The sequence below is a fragment of the Asterias amurensis genome, chromosome 14 (genome assembly GCF_032118995.1).
Source record: "Asterias amurensis chromosome 14, ASM3211899v1".
In the NCBI taxonomy this organism is placed as follows: domain Eukaryota; kingdom Metazoa; phylum Echinodermata; class Asteroidea; order Forcipulatida; family Asteriidae; genus Asterias; species Asterias amurensis.
In genome coordinates, this window is record NC_092661.1 from 10,174,921 (window position 1) to 10,194,296 (window position 19,376).

The window sequence follows — 19,376 nt, forward strand, 5'->3', positions numbered from 1 at the left end:
TTAGAAACATATTTTTAATTTCAAATATGGATGCATTTTGTGTTCAACTGTGGATCTGCCAGTACAGCATACGTAAACAAATTATGATATGCGAGGGTAGAGGTTGATATTTAAAAAAAAAAACATTTGAAGAGCCAAGGGAGCTCGGAGCTCGGAGCTCGGAGCTCGGGATGTATAATATACTCCCTAGTGAGCTGAGACAAAATACAGGAACGTTATTGGGCCAATGACCGTGGCACTAATGTAAATCGCATTGAAACGGTTATTGTACAATGCGCTATATGAGGACTTTATTGTTGTTATATTTCTTGTCATATAGTATACCATGATAGCAATTTGTACTTAGACAACATGTTCTAAACCAACGAGTAATTTGAGGATTGTTTAATGCACGACCTTCGAGATGACAGTTGAACCTGTTAATAGATCAACAATTTTGTCTGCATCTGCGGGACGGGATTTCTGGGGAGTCAGTTTACTAGCAGGGAAGTTAATGAAAGCACAAAGTGCGCGTTACTGGAATATCCTGAGCGTGGAATGGAATTTCCATCCATGTTACATCGCTTAATGGATTGTGACTGCAGATGTCATCGGCAGCTGCATGTTAGAGTGTATGAGAAGGGTCATCAAGACTAGCAAACTGTTCGCATATAAATAGAGAGTTTTTTGGAAATGTCTCTGACCGTTTATTCATCAATAGACACGTCTATTTTTTAGGCTTTTGACGCATTTCATTATGCAGAAACACAGCGGTCAAAGAGAAATTTGAAGAAGATGGATTACTTCAAAGCAAAAAACAAACAAACACTTTTTGTTTGGGTTTTTCAGTTGGTAAAAAAACTTAAGTGAGTTCCACGAGCATGCCAGCTAACTAATCAACACCTAGGCATATTATAAACGGTAATGACGACAAGAGAAGACAACACTAGCCCTCCTATGAATATAATATGAAATTGAGGGGAAATGTTTCTCTTTTTTTAACAGGGATGATGATGGCACAGGAATTTTTTTGGCACAGGTAGATATTTCATGAGGTTCCAATTGTTAACCTGGAATGTTGTAAATTTCATTTCTACATAAAGACAAAATTTGTACAGTTTTACATTGTATAAAAATCCCACCACCATACTTCGAGTGAGACTCAGGCAGCTGAACAATTGACATAGGAAGAAGGCTTCATCTTTTTTTAAAGTTTTAATACATACAGCGATGTGTGTTAGGACTGGATACTCAGTACTTTCCCGAGTCCCGTGAAAAAAAAAAACATCAAAGGCATGATACTCGGGTGGGATTCGAACCCACAACTCGTGCATTTCTAGAGCAGTGTCTTACCAACTATACTACCGAGGTTGCCTCGGTGGATGGGTAGAAACCCCAAAACTAATATTCTCTATCCCGATGCATTCAGTCTAGAAGAATCAGTCCACATTCATTTTTTTTTCATGTCGACAAAAACAATTTAAGCATATACTAGAAAACGAAGAAGCATTGGCAATGAAAGAAAGAGAGTATTAGAGCCCCTAATGTTTAACGTGGGAACTTATAAAGCATAATCCATATGCGTTATTCCCCTATAAGGTGGGAGCCATCACAGAGGCCATACTGTCCACCAACCTGATCCTGTCGTTTATTTATTTCTCTTAAAACCCACAACGTATCATATGCCTTTAAAGGGGGGAATTGAATAAACATTTTATGCACCGGAAATGAACGAGAGGGAAACTGAAGAGAGTTTCCCCTCCACAACTTCGGCTGCGCATGATTTGCATTCAGAGTCCTCGGTGATTCCTGACTGTTTAACTCGGCGAACCATCTTCGGTTCGATTGAAGAGTGTCGAGTTTCGACGATTTCACTTGACCTTTTACGTTACCCACTTTTGCTCATGTGTGATTTATTTCCATCTGCGGTCCCGGTTTGATTGTTGTGTTCCTTGGGAGACAACTTTTGGAAGAAGGAAAGAAAAACTGATTGACACAAACGAGAACAACAGTCATGCGTCGAATGATGTGTTTTCCTTGAGGGCTGATAGTACGAACTTCTGGTAGATGATCGATTTTTGACATGATACTTAGACTTGATTCAAGTCCCGTTTCCGTGCGAGAGGACGTCCCTAAGCACTATTCGCCGTCAAAATGTAGCTATTGCGGCACAGGATTGGGGAGTTTTCTGATTTTAGGCGATGGGACTGAAAATTAAAGGACTCTCTCGGGGTTGGGACTTGGGTCAAGTGTACATGATCGGTGTTCCTGAATTATAAAAACTACCGGTCAGAATCGACTCGGATTCCGGGTTTCATGGGACATAGCCCCTTTCTGCGTCAAGCTGACCCGGAAACTGACTTAGAAAATTGGCTGTTGACTTGGATTCTGCTCAGTTGGAAACAGTTTCGGGTCAGTTTGACCCAGATACCGAGTCATCCATCATGTTACCCGGTTTTCGGGTTATACGCAGTTTGACACAGAATCTGGGTCATACTGACCCAGATGGGTCAGGCTTCATTGTACCCTGTATCCGGGTCAAACTTACGTCAGTTTGATAAATTACCTGGGTCATACTGAACCATACATTAGTCATACCCTGGATCAGGTTAAATTCCAACACGGGAGTTTGAGGGTGTTTTCATTTGCGCAGTCACCATAATGCAAACTGCTTGTCAATTTATAAGGATACCTATTGCTGTTGCAAATGTCTGTGTGGAGCATCTTCAAACAGAGTTTAGACATATGTCTAGGTCGACATTCTTACAAGCATGGTTGTAATTTTACGACACGAAAAAAAGGAATAGTTTCATTTTCGTAAGTTATATTCTCGCCCTATGTCTGTACTGTATCTAAAATCAATTTTTAGATGTTACTGTAACTATTTTAAAAGTATGTACTTTGTCCATTCTGATTGCAGGCCAAACCAAAGATGATGTAATATATCGCTTTTTAAAAAGTACTAGAACGGCATTTTGCGTATGTCTGAAGTCTGAAGTCCGTTTGTTAAAAAATGCATATGGTTAGAAAGATGTTTTAAAAGTAGAATACAATGATCTACACAAATTTGCCTCGAAATTGCGTGGTTTACCTTTTACTTTGGGAACTAACACGGTCGGCCATTTATGGGAGTCACAAATTTGACTCCCATAAATGGCCGACCGTGTAAGTCGACGGGGTAAAAGGAAAACCACGCAATTTTGAGCGATACTTGTGTGGATCATTATATTCTACTTTTAAAATATCTTTCTAATCGTATGCATTTTATAACACACGGCTACAAACGCTCTTCAAAGACTAACTCGTCCGATCCAAGGCAACGTGTTCCTTTAAGAAAGGTAAAATATAATGGTCATCGAGTCTGGGTTATAGTCTTGTTTGGCGTCGTTCGTTTAGTACACGTAGTAGACTCATACAAAAAGACTATACGTTGGCAATCAAAGTCTGAAAGGGAACGAACGGACGGTTAAATCATCTTAAAAATAAAAATCATTACTTATCATTTTCTGGTCGACTTCAATTAGGTTTGATTGTATGAGATTTTGGAAATTACCAATTATGGTTTTGGAATATGACCCATAAAGTGAACTATCCTTACCATTAAAATGTCCCCAGATGATTATATCGGTATCATTTTAGACAAAGCAGAGTTGATGAAGAGTTATTCACAGAGGCCTACATATCGAGGCCGTTACCCTAGTTTCACGAGCCCCTCGGCCGCCAGGCTGTCCCTTGTTTGTAATTACAAATTGTCAAGGTATACTTCTTCGCTTATTTATAAGCCCCTTCTCTCCCCCGTGCTTCATCACTATTCAACCGTCACTTCACTATCAAAAAGTCATGCGCTGCATTTTTTGTTTAGCGGATGTGATCCACAATCGAAATTGACTTGCCCAGGTGAACGCTTTTTAACCGGTCATTGCGTGTGTTGCGCGCTGGATAGGGTTAAAGATGTACCACAAACTACTTGTGTGTTTCGTTGTTATTATAAATGTCGTTTATTGATTCAAAACAACGCAAAATGTGCAATGAACATAAAGACAAACGAGGTAAATTGAAGCAATAAATAAAATAGACAAAACAAATTAATACATAGCAAGTAATCACAACAAAATGATGCAAAGAGCTTAATAAAATAATGCATACGTAATTAATTAATTTAACCTCTGTTGCATACACCCTGTGGACCACATCCTTTTATAAACACATCCTTTAGCTCTGGACAAAACACTGTATGTATTTTTGTAAGTCAAGGAAGTGTTTAACGCCCCCCCCCCCCAAAAAAAAAAAAAGGGAAAAAAAGGTGGTTCTTTTGATTAAAATGGAATAGACTACCTTTCATTTTAGCCTGTCATGTTTCCTGAATTTGCAGATCGATGAATGAGTGCAATGTTTCTCACACGAAGGGGTCAGACTACTTCCCTTGCCATACCGATACTCAATTTGAACAGGGCGATCAATAATGTGACATAATTATAGAAGAAGAAAAACCAAGGGTGCTGGGCTCCATCATGTTCAAAATCACCATAAAGATATCATAGTTCATTTATTATTTATATCAAGTTTGTTATTGTGATATTTATTCTGAACATTCTAACTGAGTCATGTCTATGCGGTGTTGACGTACGTTGTAGTAATTAGCTCAACTGCGTTTTTGTTCACAATTTTATATCAATCCTCCACATAAAAGCATGTTTAAACAAGATGCAGAAACACCCCCCTTTTGTAAAAAGTGATGTGTAATGTATGAATGGACGTTTCGAGGTTCGAATCTGTCAGAATAGGACTGTAAAACTCATAACTCGTCCTTAATCAAGCTGTCCTCGTCCATAGATTGGAAATATGACAGTTGTTTAAGAGAAGGCGGCAGTCTCGTTTTGTGCTGAACGATAGATTAATGGTATCCACACTGGCTTGGGAGAGTAGTAACTCGTTAGGAGTCAATTAGGCAAAGACTGGCCCGCCCTGTAATTACCGGCCGCCGGGGTGGAGAGAGTATTCCCCGGTTTGCACCTCGTTCCTGAGCGTGGAATGCTGCCCGGCTCGCGCTTTAGCCCCGCCCCCGTATCCCACACACTACGAAGTTCGTCTGGTGTCATTAAACCGGCGCGTGCCACGTTGCATGGTGCCCCTCCGGGCTGTTGGTTAGCCCCCCATCGGGTATCGCTGGTCTTTATTTTGCTTGGCAATCATTGTTTCTAATCAGAAGTTGATACTCGTTCAGCGTTTTCAGCCACAAAAATAGCTTTCACCTTCTGGTTACGGTAGTCGCTGAATATTGTGTATATTGCCTGCCGTGGAGATTGCCTGCCGTACTGATTCTATGTGCGATGCTAAATCTTGAGTTGATACTGGGGAGATACCAAAACGAATACAGGATCACCTTATGGCCAACTGTAAATTCACAAACTCACTGGCCGTAGAACACGGTTAGATTGTTTTATCTACTCATGGGCAAAATAATACAAGAAACGCATCTTATACAAATCTCTTCCATACAGGTATAAGTTCTGATCGGAGGTTAATCCAAATTGAGTACAGTCTCGACGATTCAAACGGTTCACTTGTTCTCTCATTGGCCCAAATTCATACAGCTGCTATTAAAGGAGTTGGTCTTTGAAAAGCGTTTGTAACCGTTTGTTATAAAATTGATATGGTTAGAAAGATGTAAAAGTAGAATACAATGATCTACACAAACTTGCCTCGAAATTGCTTGGTTTTCTTTTTACCTCGTCGACCAACACTGTCGGCCATTTATGGGAGTCAAATTGTTGACTCCCATAAATGGCCGACCGTGTTAGTTCGCAACGTTAAATTAAAACCGTGCAATTCTGAGTGATACTTGTGTGGATCATTGTATTCTACTTTTACAACATCTTTCTAGCCATATGCATTTCATAACAAACGGTTTCAAACGCTTTTTATAGACCAACTCGTCCGATCCAAGGCAACGTGTTCCTTTAAGCAAACATTTTGCTCAGAATGACATTTTTTTTCCTTGATAAAAACACCAACCAAATTCCCATTTGTTGCATATTGCTTGTGTCTGGTATTCAGCTGTTGTTCACATATCCTGAAACTCACACGGTAATTCGTTTGGTAATCCTGTTATTATCAAGGAAGAAATGCCATGCTTAGCAAATTGTTGTGCTTAGCAGCTATATGAAATGGGGCACAGGAGATAAACGGGTCACTGTTTGATCCGTCAAAGTAGTCCTACCAATGGGCCAATTTCATAGAGCTGCTTAAGCACAGTAATTTGCATAGCGTAATTATGCTTACTAGAATAAGGTAACCAGCAAAATCACCATGTCACATGTGCAATTTTTTACTGGTATCCTGCTCATTTCTGCTTAGCAACAAATGTAAGAACTATTGTCTGCAGTTCTATACAGTTGGGCCTAGGTACGCTCAATTACCATCTAGGAAAATAAACTAACTAGTTAAGAGTCAGTTCAGGTAAATAGTTGACATAGTTGCTCACGGTCAAAAAATGAATTTTTTTATACTTTGTGGGTGGAAGGGCCTTGGGGTGCAAGTAAACAAAATTGCATTTTCAATTCTATATATAGCCCGTTGCCATAGTTACGGCTCATTTTAATTTTTTGCCATTTTAGGTCGATTTTGGGGTCTGAAAAACTGGTTTTTAGGTCATATTTACAACTCCACCCCACCAAAATGCAATATTAATTCAAAAAACCTTTTATATCACTACAAAGTATCATCCTTGGCCTTCCTTGAGAAAAAACAATTATTGCTTTAAATATCACCCTTGTGCTATTTTTGCATCATGCATTACAGTATGTATTTAGAACTTGCAAAATCGACATTTTTACCCTATTTTTGGACCCCTAAATGTCAACTTGCCAGGGGTCTCAGAAAATTTTCCTTTCGTCTGTGATTAGGACCAACATTGGTTTTTCCATATCTGGTGTCAAAAATTTGGGCAATTGTATCCTGTTGGGCCAGTACTGCCTCAAAACTAGACTTTTTTCCCCAAAACATGAAAAATGCCTTTTTAAGGGTCTTTTCACATAATATCGACATACGTGTCCATGGTAAAAGAAAACGAATATTTTTTTTATACTTTGTGGATGGTAGGGACTTGGGGTGCAAATAAACAACATTAACATTTTAAATCATAATATAACACGTTGCCATGGTAACAGTTCATTTGTGTTTAGGCCACTTTGGGCCGATATTGGGGAATGAAAAACTGTTTTTTTAAGTTAATATTTACAACTCCACCCCACCAAAAAACAAAAATATTTCATAAAACCTTTTACATCACTACAAAGTATCATCCTTGGCTTTACTTGAGACAAAAAAATATTGCTATAAATTTCACCCTTGTGCTATTTTAAGAACGTGCATTACAGTATGTTTTTAGAGCTTGCAAAATCAACATTTTTACCATATTTTTTGCCCTCAAAATTCCATTTTTTCAGGGGTCTCAGAATATTTTCCTTTCGGTTTTGATCAGGGCCATAATTTGTCTTTTTATTTCTGGTAAGAAAAACTCGGGCAATTGTATCCTGATGTAACAGAACTGTCTCAAAAATAGACCCTTTTCCCCGAAAACATAGAGAAAATTCATTTTGAAATATTTGCTTCATTTTGAATTTTTAACATGAAGAAGTTAGCTATAATTCAGCTTTTTATAAGCACTTTGTAGGTTTAGTGCATTACCAAACATTGATCAGGACTTGTTGATGACCTAAATCTTATAATTTGCCCCACCCCGGCCCTGGCCCAATCATATTTCTTGACATTGCATAACATAAAATAACAGTTTTGTGAACAGCGCCTCTTTTTTGAAAGTCACATTTTTTAATTCCCCTTGCACATCAAGAAAGTTTGTACTGTCTTTAATGTTTTATTGGTTTTCGGAATATTTCCCTTTTTGTTTTGATTGGGCTATCATTATGGTTTGCATGTCTACTGGGAGAAACACTTTGGTTTATTGTATCCTGTTGTGACACTTCTGCCTCAAAAATGGTAATTTTTCCAAAAACAATAAAAATGCATTTTGAAGTTTTTCCTTAGTTTGAGTTGATAAAAAACAAAAACGAGCATGCTTGTTAAAAGAATATGGCACTGTTTCCATGCTCTTTAAGCCACTGAGTTCTTGTTTTGTCATAACTACTTTACCTAGTTGTACAGGTATGATTCACATTGCAAGAAGAGAAGTAGTGCGATGAGCAAGCTTTACTGTTCTTGTCTTTACATGGCCTTATAACAGTCTTCTTGGTCCCCTGCCCGCTACCAAACTAAACATTTTCATCCCAATCAGAACAAAGAGGCTCTAAAAGTGAGCAAGTACTGTATCCAAAGTATCTAACCATTTAGCCGCTGTACCGTCCAGCCGCATTATAGCGATACACTGTATGCGGTACGAGGAAACCTCGCTAGCTTGTGTTTGTAGAAAAAAAGGAACATCAAAAGAAAACTCGATAGTCATTAGTAGGTCTACGCATTTGTTAATATATCTAGTTGTTATAGATCGTTATTAATTCTCCCTTCACAGTTGACTTGTCGAAGCTAATGATGATGAAATAATTTAGCTCTTACGAAAAATAAAACGCTCATTAGTAAACAGGAAACTGTTCATCATTTATGATACTGTCAAAAATTAACGCCTTCGCATTTAATCAGCATGACATTGAGCCAGAAAAAAGCCTTAAAAAGCTATTGTGTTCATTTTATCCGTGCACAAAAATATTCGCCATAAAAATTACCATAGCCGTTTAACGAGAGGCATTTATTGTTCCCATGAGAACTTTTATACAAATATAACCGAAAGGGTAAAAAATTGTGCATCTTTTAAAATTTGAACTATGATTCCAGTAATTTACTGCAAGACTCTTGAGAAATTGGATTTCAGCAAACTCGGGTGGTGCAGGGACTAAAGGGCTAAATGGCCATTCACCTGCTTTGGCCTTCTGTAAGCAGTTCCCCCATCTATGGTGGGGTTCCTTTCAATTGTATTGTTGCAAACAATAAAAGAGTTGGTTTATTTAACGTGATAAACAATTCAATGTTTTTTGTTGATCGTTCTCAGAGACATATATAATGGTTATGAATTAGTAAGATAGTGAATGGAAAAAATATCAAACTAGCCTGAATAGACTTTTGTCACTGCAAATGCATCTTACTTATTTATGTTCAGCAGGTGCAAGTTTTTACAACTTCTTTCAATGTTGTTTCATTAAAGGAACACGTTGCCTGGGATCGGTCGAGTTGGTATTTGAAAAGCGTTTGTAAACGTTTATTAAAAAATGCATATGATTAGAAAGATATTTTAAAAGTAGAATAGAATGATCCACACAAGTATCACTCAAAAACATCTTTCTAACCATGCATTTTAAAACAAACCGTTACAAACGCATTTCAAAGACCAACTTAACCGATCCCAGGCAACGTGTTTCTTTTAAATAATCTCTTACGCTCATCTTGCAAATCGTTAGTATCATTGTTTTTAATAAGATCTTGGCAAACTTTTCCAACACTTTTAAGCGGGCTTTTTAATTTCCCACGTTTGTGTTGGACATGATTGGATGCTCCAAACCATCTGCCACAAGCACAGAAACTACATTGATTATGATCTCTATCTCTAAGAAAAGTTTTACATTTGGTAGCAGGCAGGGACCAAGGAGAGTAGGCCCTGTATTAAAGACAACTTGTAAAGAATGCTCATCGCACTCTACTTGCAATGGGAATCATACCTGTACAATAGGTAAAGTAGCCAAATCAAGAACTCTCAGTGGCAAAGCATTGGTTATGGTTTGGTTGGATACCATTATGTTTAAATAAAAACTTTGTATTCATTACTCAAAGGGCATGGAAACAGTGCCAGATTTTTAACAAGCATGCATTGTTTTTGGAAAAATTACTATACTTAAGGCATGATCAGTCACAACAGGATACAATAAACACAGTGTTTCTACCCAGAAGACATGAAAACACCAATAACAACCGAAAGGGAACACTTTCACAAAAAGAGGCGCTATTCACAAAACATTGTTTTATGCAATGTCAAGAAATATGATTGGGGCTGGGCCGGGCAAATTGTAAAATTAAGGTCATCAACAGTTCCTGATCAATGTTGGGTAATCCACTAAGTGCTAAGGAAAAGCTGCAAGATTGATAGAATTATTACTTTTTAATGTTAGAAATTCAATATGAAGAAAAAACAATTCAAAATGCATCTTTCTGTTTGAGGAAAAAAGTCTATTTTTGAGACAGTACTGTTAACATCAGGATACACTTGCCAAGTTTTTCTTACCAGAAATAAAAAAGACAAATTTTGGCCCTGATCAAAACCGAAAGGAAAAATATTCTGAGACCCCTGGAAAAAATGAAATTTTGAGGGCAAAAAATATGGTAAGAATGTTGATTTTGCAAGTTTTAAAAACATACTGTAATGCACATTCTAAAAATAGCACAAGGGGGAAATTTATAGCAATATTTTTTTGTCTCAAGTAAAACCAAGGATGGTACTTTGTAGTGATGTAAAAGGTTTTATGAAATAATTTTGTTTTTTGGTGGGGTGGAGTTGTAAATATTAACTAAAAAACAGTTTTTCATACCCCAAGATCAGCCTAAAGTGGCCTAAACACACATGAACTGTTACCATGGCAACGTGTTATATTATGATTTTAAAAGGAAATGTTTTTTTTTTTTTTACCGTGGACACGTATTTCGATATTATGGGAAATGACCCTTAAGAAGGCATTTTTCATGTTTTGGGGAAAAAAGTCTAGTTTTGAGGCAGTACTGTCACAACAGGATACAATTGCCCAAGTTTTTGACACCAGATTTTGAAAAAACACTGTTGGTCCTAATCACAGCCGAAAGGGAAATTTTCTGAGACCCCTGGCAACTTGACATTTTTGGGTCCAAAAATAGGGAAAAATTGTTGATTTTGCAAGTTCTAAAAACATACTGTAAGGCATAATGCAAAAATAGCACAAGGGTGTTATTTAAAGCAATAATTTTTTTTCTCAAGGAAGGCCAAGGATGATACTTTGTAGTGATATAAAAGGTTTTTTGAAATAATGTTGCATTTTGGTTGGGTGGAGTTGTAAATATGAGCTAAAAACCAGTTTTCAGACCCCAAAATCGGCCTAAAATGGCCAAAAAACAAAATGAGCCGTAACCATGGCAACGGGCTATATATAGAATTGAAAATGCAATTTTGTTTACTTGCACCCCAAGGCCCTTCCACCAAACGAAGTATAAAAAAAAATCATTTTTTGACCGTGAGCAAGTATGTCAACTATTTACCTGAACTGACTCTTAACATGCCCATCGTCTTGCTTCACGGCAAACAGCACTCTGTGGTGCAGTTTTTCCCAAGAAAGGTCTTGTATCATAAGGGCTCTACTGTACGCACTTCAAAACGAACGCACCTAATTCAGCCGAGAGGTGACCCGTAGATCAGTGGCCGGACTCAGGCCAACTGCAAATCCAGCTGAACGGAGACGCTGTGTTTAATAATGTCCGTAGGCACTGACCATCACCTGTGCATGTCTCTCCACGGACGTACCACAGCTGCAGGCTTATACTCTTATTTTCCTCATCCATGGTTGTATATTTAACCGCAAAAATACTGCAACACTTTCAGTTATAATATTCCTGGAACAATACTTTTCCTGTTTGAATTCCATCACAGGCCAGTCAGGCCTGCCACAAGTTCATTCTTCTGTGTTTACAATTCCGTACAGGAATGTGTGACATTGGCGCCAGTATTTTGTAGTGCACGCGTTGGGTGATATTAATTAATGTATATAGCAGTGGAAGGCGCTGTGTGTGAGACACAAATTAAAAACGGCAGCATTGGAATAAATTTGTTTTTCTAATCCTATTAATTCAAGAGTTGAAAAAAAAACAAATACTTTAAATTGTCTTCTACAGGTCGTCCGTGTAAACGACCTGCTGTGAATTTCGCATTTTTTTCCAACACTCAATTTTAATGAAACCAGACTTATGAATAATATTAATTTGTGTCACGATTGAAGTAATTACAAATTACAAAGACACATGATTATTGTTTGTAGTTATAACTAACCTAAAGATGAACTGTCAATGTGAACATAAAAGACCCGCTACTGTACTTGGTGTACACCTAGAGCACATAGACCTTTTCGCAAATACTGTGGCGCGCGCGTAAAGCTTGGAATTAGGTGCATTGTGGTCTAGCTGGTGATCAAATTTGATCCATTTTTATCCCACAATGCACCTAATTCAACAGTCTGCGCTTGAGTAGGACGGTTGAGAAAGGAAGGTAGTCTGGTCCCCTGTCCTTAGGACAAATATTGGTTAATGTGTACACGTGTACGTCGGATTTAACTGCGAATCTCATAAAGGCTAAAGGAAATGAAGCGAGTTTAACAGCGATTAGGTACCTGATGGGCTCAACGGAAGATTCTTGCAGAATTTACGAGCCTCGAAGTGTGGCCTCGGATGTGCAGGCTAAAACAAATAATGCTTCATTGACCACACCTTGTGCACCGTGCGTTGTTTCATAGTCGTTTTAAGGTAAAGGCCATGCGCGCTCGTGATACATGTAGACCTAACTATGGGAATCATTTTAAAATTCCTGTACATCACGTGATGATCAGTGCTTTACAAAAAAGACTCAAAACCATATCGTTATTTAGAATTGAACCGGATCCCTTTTTGTTTCCGGGTCAGCCTTGAAGGAGGACAGCCCCCCTCACCGACCCGGAATCCGGATCAATTCTGACCCAGAAGTAATCAGAGTTACTCATCTAGCTTATCCCGACATAGAAAAGGGAACATAAGAATCCCATCACTAAAAGTTTGGTCTGTTCATTCTGACTGTACTACCTCGTTATATATTTTATTTTAATTATGCGATGTCAACTCTGTTTCCTCTAATATAAAGTAGGTTTCGCTTTGTTTGCAATGTCGAGTTGTATGGATACCGCACACCCGTATACCTGAGGGCGCACTCAGCCATGGACAAGAATCGAAACGGCAGCAAACACTCAAGTCACAACGAAATCGAAATGTACATAAAAGAGCATCTTCTGAAGCTCTATTTTGATCTTTTTTTTCCTATGCAAACCTTTCCTCCCTCCGGGTACTGAAATCGCGCAAAAGCCGAGCGAGCAAATTGAGCGTCCGCTTCAAACCACGTTGTAGCACGACAACATGACACCCCAATGGCTGCAACGAATCGAATTCCACGGTATGTATGGTGTGAACTCTTAGCGATTGAAGCGATCAATTGTACCGTTTATCACTGATTGGAAAACAAACCTCTGCACGAGATGGAGTGCCCCGCCGTATCGGCCTGCGTCACCCCCGTCAGAAGACGCTGTCAAGCGGGACACGGCTTTCCATCATTTCATTCGTTTCAAAGTGGATGCTGAGAATGCCTTTTAGAATGAGTTCAGTCGAATCAGGGAGGTGATGAAGCAACTCATTAACTGATACACAACACAACAGTCGTAACGAATGTTGAATCGCAAGATTAATAAAACTCCAAATATGATCATTGTAATTCGTATCCCATGACTTAACAGTAGAAACTGGATTTGTTTTTCAAAAACCAATGCGAGTCTACCTGAAAAGGAGGTACGACACTCAAAACAAAGCATACGTCATTACGTGCAAAGACCCCATGACGTCTTCACTGATAGAGTTGATATAATGACATGCAGTCCCATGCACTCCTCCCATAATGGAAAACAGGAATGGAATTTTGATATACATGGCGTGTTCAGTAATAAAACCCATATTTTAATACACACTTGATCTGCTCTCTCGTCTTCCATGTGACATGCACACGTTAAGAGTGTTTTTTGTATTCGCGGTCTAAGTATGTTGTCCATAAAAAAATATGATATCGGAGTTTTAGATTCACACCGTTGCTTACTGTGATCGTAGTGGGGTACCACGATGGGTTGAATAGGCACCAGCTGCGGGCCTGCGACAGCCCTCCCGAAGCCTCAAGACCGAAGCCCCGAATCACCCGGACTCGGTAAAATGAGTACCGGAGTCATTGGGCCGAATGAAGGACCAAATTCCCTGTGATGGATCCAGGTCTTTCAGAACCAATGTGAACCTTGTGATTGTATCCCTCCCCCTTATCGACTAGACCTGCTGAGTTGTGAAATCAGTTCATTTCCGCGGATTAAAAAATTTCGATCTAACATTCACCATCTGTCCGTTCCTTACTATATTGAGAACTTTGGTATGGAGAGCGAAATGAGACATAATGGAGTTTTATGATGTTGTTGTTTTGAGCTAAGTGCTCGATATTAGTCTCGTTTGTCACTGATTAGTGTAGATTGAGGCTTTGCGTGATGGAAACAGTTCTTCATTTATAGGTAAACACCACTTCAATATCACACTTGGAAGGGTGACTCTGGACTGATTCACAGTTGCATTAGGTCAACTTAAGATTCAGTGGATTAACCAGTGGGGGCAGCCCCCGCTCGATCCCCAAATCTGGTTCAAGAACTGCTTTATCTGATATATAGCTACATGCTCCTCGATCGGTGGGGCAGTATAGGGACAGTTTTTGTCAAACTGATGTAATGGTAGCTCACGAACAGCATGTAGCACAGTACCTTTATACGAGATGTTTTAATTTTGGAATTACCCATATACATCGATGTGTGTGCTAAGGGGCCTTTATCATTATCTGCAGTTCGGCATCTGTGAAGCCACGTGTGCCCTGCTTGTGTAAAGGCTAACCATAAGAGAAGAGGCCTGAACGTGGTCAATTTCATAGAGTTGCCTACTTTATTCGGAAAAATTTCTGAAAGTGTGTGTACTCAGCAATACTAAGCATTCAAATGGTCAATGATACTCATGACTTCACATGACTGTGAAGGGGGTATACTCTGTTTCATCTTTATGGGTAGGTGGCAACGTCCCTTGGCAGTTGATTTGGATTGATAGCTCAAGTCGGTTAGGTGTAGCTGTCACCTTTAAGTTGCCATCTTAATAAATAAAAAAAAAAAAAAAAAAAAAAAAAATCGGTTATCAATTTCCAACATGAATAATGTTTCAATGCTCAATGATAGTGATTCATCATTCATGTTGGAACGTCACTCAAGGGTTGACAATTTCCTCGTGGCTCCTGAGGTTGGTTCGTTGCAGGATAACGGCCTAGTTTATTGTATGCAAAGAGGGCAACCGTGTGAATGTTCCAATTGAACATTCCTCAAACACATGAAACATGTATTTCGCCTTATCCACTGGCCATGTGAAGGGTCCATTAGTTACTACCATAACGATCCAAAGCTAAAGAGACGGTGATCGAACTAGTCTCTACGCACTCCACAAACAAGTGGCTGTTTAATGTTATGATTCTACTCGCTCGTGCCATTACTGATGTTGACTTTCTACCGAGAGGACTCGACGACGAGTCGTAGGTTGCTGGTCTCGGCTTTACGGTCAGTCCACGATTGACGATGTCATTATTTAGACGGTGTAGCGTTTAGGAATCAGCCAGGTGGACCTGAGCGTGCATGTTGATTATGATTAACTTGGAAGTCAGCAGGTCATCAATATGCGATTTACTGGCGACGTTTAGTAACGACATTTCTTATTGAGAGGACGTCCTTGTCTTTATTCAGGAGAGCGCAACAAAAGGCTATGAAAGAGATAAAATAACCTATAGTTCAATGTATTTTTAACCAATGTTGGTTCATTATAAGATACTTGGCATGACTTGACAAACCATCTGAACCCAACTCTAAATACGTACAAGTTTCTGTCTTTCATAAGTCTTTCTTCATAAGGCAGTTGTCTCAATCTCATTCCAAAGGCCACAGTTTCTTGTCAGAAGCCAAAGCAGGTGCTCAAGCCCATTGTCATGAATATGTGCATTCATTCCTCGTTAAACAAAGGGTTATTTCCTATCTTCATTCCAAGGCAATTTAAAATAAAAAACTTTGGCATTGGCTTTTGGGTGAACAGAAGTTTCCTATAAAATAAATCAGTCTCAGTTGAGCAAATATCTGAAAAATGCTGGCTTCAACCACTTGCTTTTTATACCAAATACATCGCATAATAAAAGGCACTTGTCGATTTAGAACACCGATGCGTCAAAACCAGTGCTTATACAGATTTCACCACTGGACCCATCGAACATGTTTGCAATTGCCTACATTCCTGTTGTTTGGGCTCAAAATGTACTACTGCAGTACAATAATTGAACAAATCAGATAAACTAGCTGGTTCTGTTCCGATATAACATATGTACTTATGAAATGGTTACAGTGTGTAGGCCTACTCGAAATAATACTTTATGACTATCTATAGTCTGGTGCCCACTTGAACAACAAGTGTTAATGCGTGTGTAGACCGCGTGTTAAGTCACCATAAGAAAGTGTGTGGACACTCAAACAATCATCGCATATATTTATAGGCATATCTCGTAAGATGATTGCCACAATACCGCAATACCTTATTACATTTATTGACAAGTGATTCAATTACATGGTCTATTGACCATTGGTGTGACCAATGTATACAGTATGTAGGTACTCAGTAATCTACCAATGGGGCCCCATAAACACGTTCCAGGCTCTAACGAGTTAAGTGAATCAATACAATTCCGATCCAAACTAGAGATGATGGGATGTAAAAATGATAGATGGATTCACGCCCATGCCGTCGTTTTTAAACCCTGTGTCATTATTTGTTATCTAAAACATCTGCTGTGAGATACAACGCAAGCAACCCCCAGTGAGTGGGAGACAACACAACATTAACTTCTCATAATTATACTTTCAAATTCTCACCCTCACGCCGTTTGTCTAAACTCGTGCCCAGATAATAATATGAAGACGTCCTGGCCCTTGGGTTATATTGGATCTTGTATTCGCAACCGCACACAATCCGTGATCTCAGTTCACTTTCCAGTAATTAGACACAAAGCTGTAGGCGGGCGAATTAAGACGCAATTACACCGTCTCAAGCACCTGTTTGTCCCGTGAGCGTCGGTCTACAGCTAATTGGGTGCGAATATCTCACTGGTTCCTCCATGGTATAACACACCGCGTGATTTTACCCGCCGGTGATGTGCTGAAATTTAATTATAACATTACGTCCGATCATGTACCACACTGTTGAGATGAGAAGAAAAATCGAATCGGGGAGAAAGCTTCGTGACTCCTGAATAGCAAAAAATGCTATCATGTAACGGAAGGGGGCTGAAACAGAACCGGTGGACGTGCATATACATTTGCCCTGATAATGATGTGAAAATACCTTTTATCTTGACCGGATATCAGATTATTTTGGTTCCTAGGCTATACTCGATCAAACACTCCACTGATCACAAATAGTGGTTTAGTTACAATGATATATATATACCTGAAAGCTGTCTTGTGGTACGTGAAGTGGACAAAGTGGGAATCACTACGTGATACACAGCGAGCCATTGCTTAGGGCGTTAACAGAGGATACCATTAGTTAGCGTGCGCTAGATGTGACTTACACCGTCTAATGGGACTATGCGTCAGGGTGTGTGCTTTCAGTGCTGGGCAGGCGATGGATTACAATAAAGACAAAGTAGAAATCTTGGCTTGATATTAGTCGATATTTCATTGCCATCGTGCTTGCGAATACAAACCTTGCGTTGAAATCACAAAGTCTTTGCAATATTTCATGGATTTAGAACTTGGTTTTCAAATTGTACAATCGTTCGAAATATATATAATGCAATCAACTACAATACGCCTTATATTTCTTGAAAAGGTATCTTATATAACACGAAATAAAGCCCAACGAATCTTATTGACGTCATCTTGATAAAGCATTTATTCATATCACATCCCTAAGACGCCAAGTGTGTTAATACAACACTCATCATCGCGACTTGATACTTGTATTGGCAGATGAACTTTAGGCAGTTGGGTTCAGTGGCTATGTTTATTATATGAACTAAGCCTTTTCAAGTTTTGTATGATGATACAAACGTTATAGAGAAACGAGTTACTATCCGCAACACAACCTGGTTTATTAGGCTAATGTCTCCCCTACTATAAAAAAACAAATATGTTATAGGTTGTGCATAACTTTGTTACGAATACAATGTTTTAATTGTTTGGTGGAGAATAGGCCTTTGTTTAACTAAATAATAGTAGGGGCGAGTTAAGGCACACGTTTTGTGCCTGAAATGTTTTATTTTTTGTTGTTCATTTATTTTGTTAAGAAACAATTAAAACTTGGAAATCTCAAATCCATTGTATTGCCGATTTGAAATGCTTCAAATTGTCACAGGTTCTGACACCGGACCTTAAGTCTTGGAACCGTAATGAATCGTTAATACAATATTCAAATTGAAATGTTTTACTTTGTTAACAGGTGGGATCTTTTCCAGAGGAAGCAAAACAGAGCGAGCTTTTAATTTTGCCGTGGACCGGATCAACAGACATAAGTTAGACAATGACACCACTTTGGTGCCTGCGGTCGAGTACGTTAAAGACGAGGATAGCTACGATGCAAACAGAAAAAGTAAGTTACACTTTCTTTATATGTTTTAAAGTTTTTAATTATAGGGTAGAATTAATATTTTAAGTGGCCTCTCCGATACTCGTTAGGGACTTCACTTACACAAAGCTAAGCTGCACATCACTCTAAATACTCTTGGGTCAGAATGGACCTGGATACGAGTCAGAATTGACCAGGTTCCAGATAAGAATTGACCCTGGGCTGGAATTGACCTGGAATCCCGGCTAGATTTACTCCGGGTTCCAGGCTAAAATTTACCAGGATTTCCAGGCTAAAATGGACCTGGGTTCCGGGCTATGATTGATTGGTTACAGGGCTAGTAATGACCAGAGGTTCCAGGCTAGAATTGACCATGAGTTCCAGGCTAGAATTGACCTTGGTTCCAGGCTAGAATAGACCCGCCTCCGGGTTAGATGTGCCCGTGTTCCTATGACCCTTTTATTACTTTTCCACTTTCTGGATCAGGCTGACCCGGAAGCTAGTTAGTTTCTGCATCAGTTTGACTCTGGCCATTCAGAGCCTGGCCATTCTGACCCTAGAATGGGTCATGCCCGCTCGGACCCTTAATCCGGGTCAGTCCTAAACCGGGAGTATTTAGAGTGAAGTGGCTCTGCAGTAACAAACGTTAAATACAACTCAAGTAAACATTATTATGTTTTCCTTTTTGCAAAAAGGTACTAACAAGTTTTGAATCCTACACAGTCACACAGTCACAGCGTTGCTTCCCTCCTTGATTCAGGTCAAAAATAAATATCTTGGACACGAAAGAGATCAACGAATCCGCAGTTTGTCTTTACATGTTGGACACTGAAAAAAAAACCATTCAATCCAGTAGCCAAGGTTTTATATACCATGAAATGTAGAATTTACAGTTACAACTCCCTATTTACCCGCCC

General features: G+C 39.1%; 1 protein-coding gene across 2 annotated transcripts in view; it reads left to right on the forward strand.

The window, feature by feature from the left end:
• LOC139946880 (glutamate receptor ionotropic, kainate 2-like) overlaps nt 1–19,376 on the forward strand; it is an 84,657-nt gene that overhangs the window by 31,842 nt on the left and 33,439 nt on the right. For both annotated transcript variants that reach the window (XM_071944639.1, XM_071944638.1), the window contains one exon: nt 18,334–18,483. In XM_071944639.1, the coding sequence (XP_071800740.1) occupies nt 18,334–18,483 (150 nt within the window). The remainder of the gene's footprint in view (nt 1–18,333; nt 18,484–19,376) is intronic.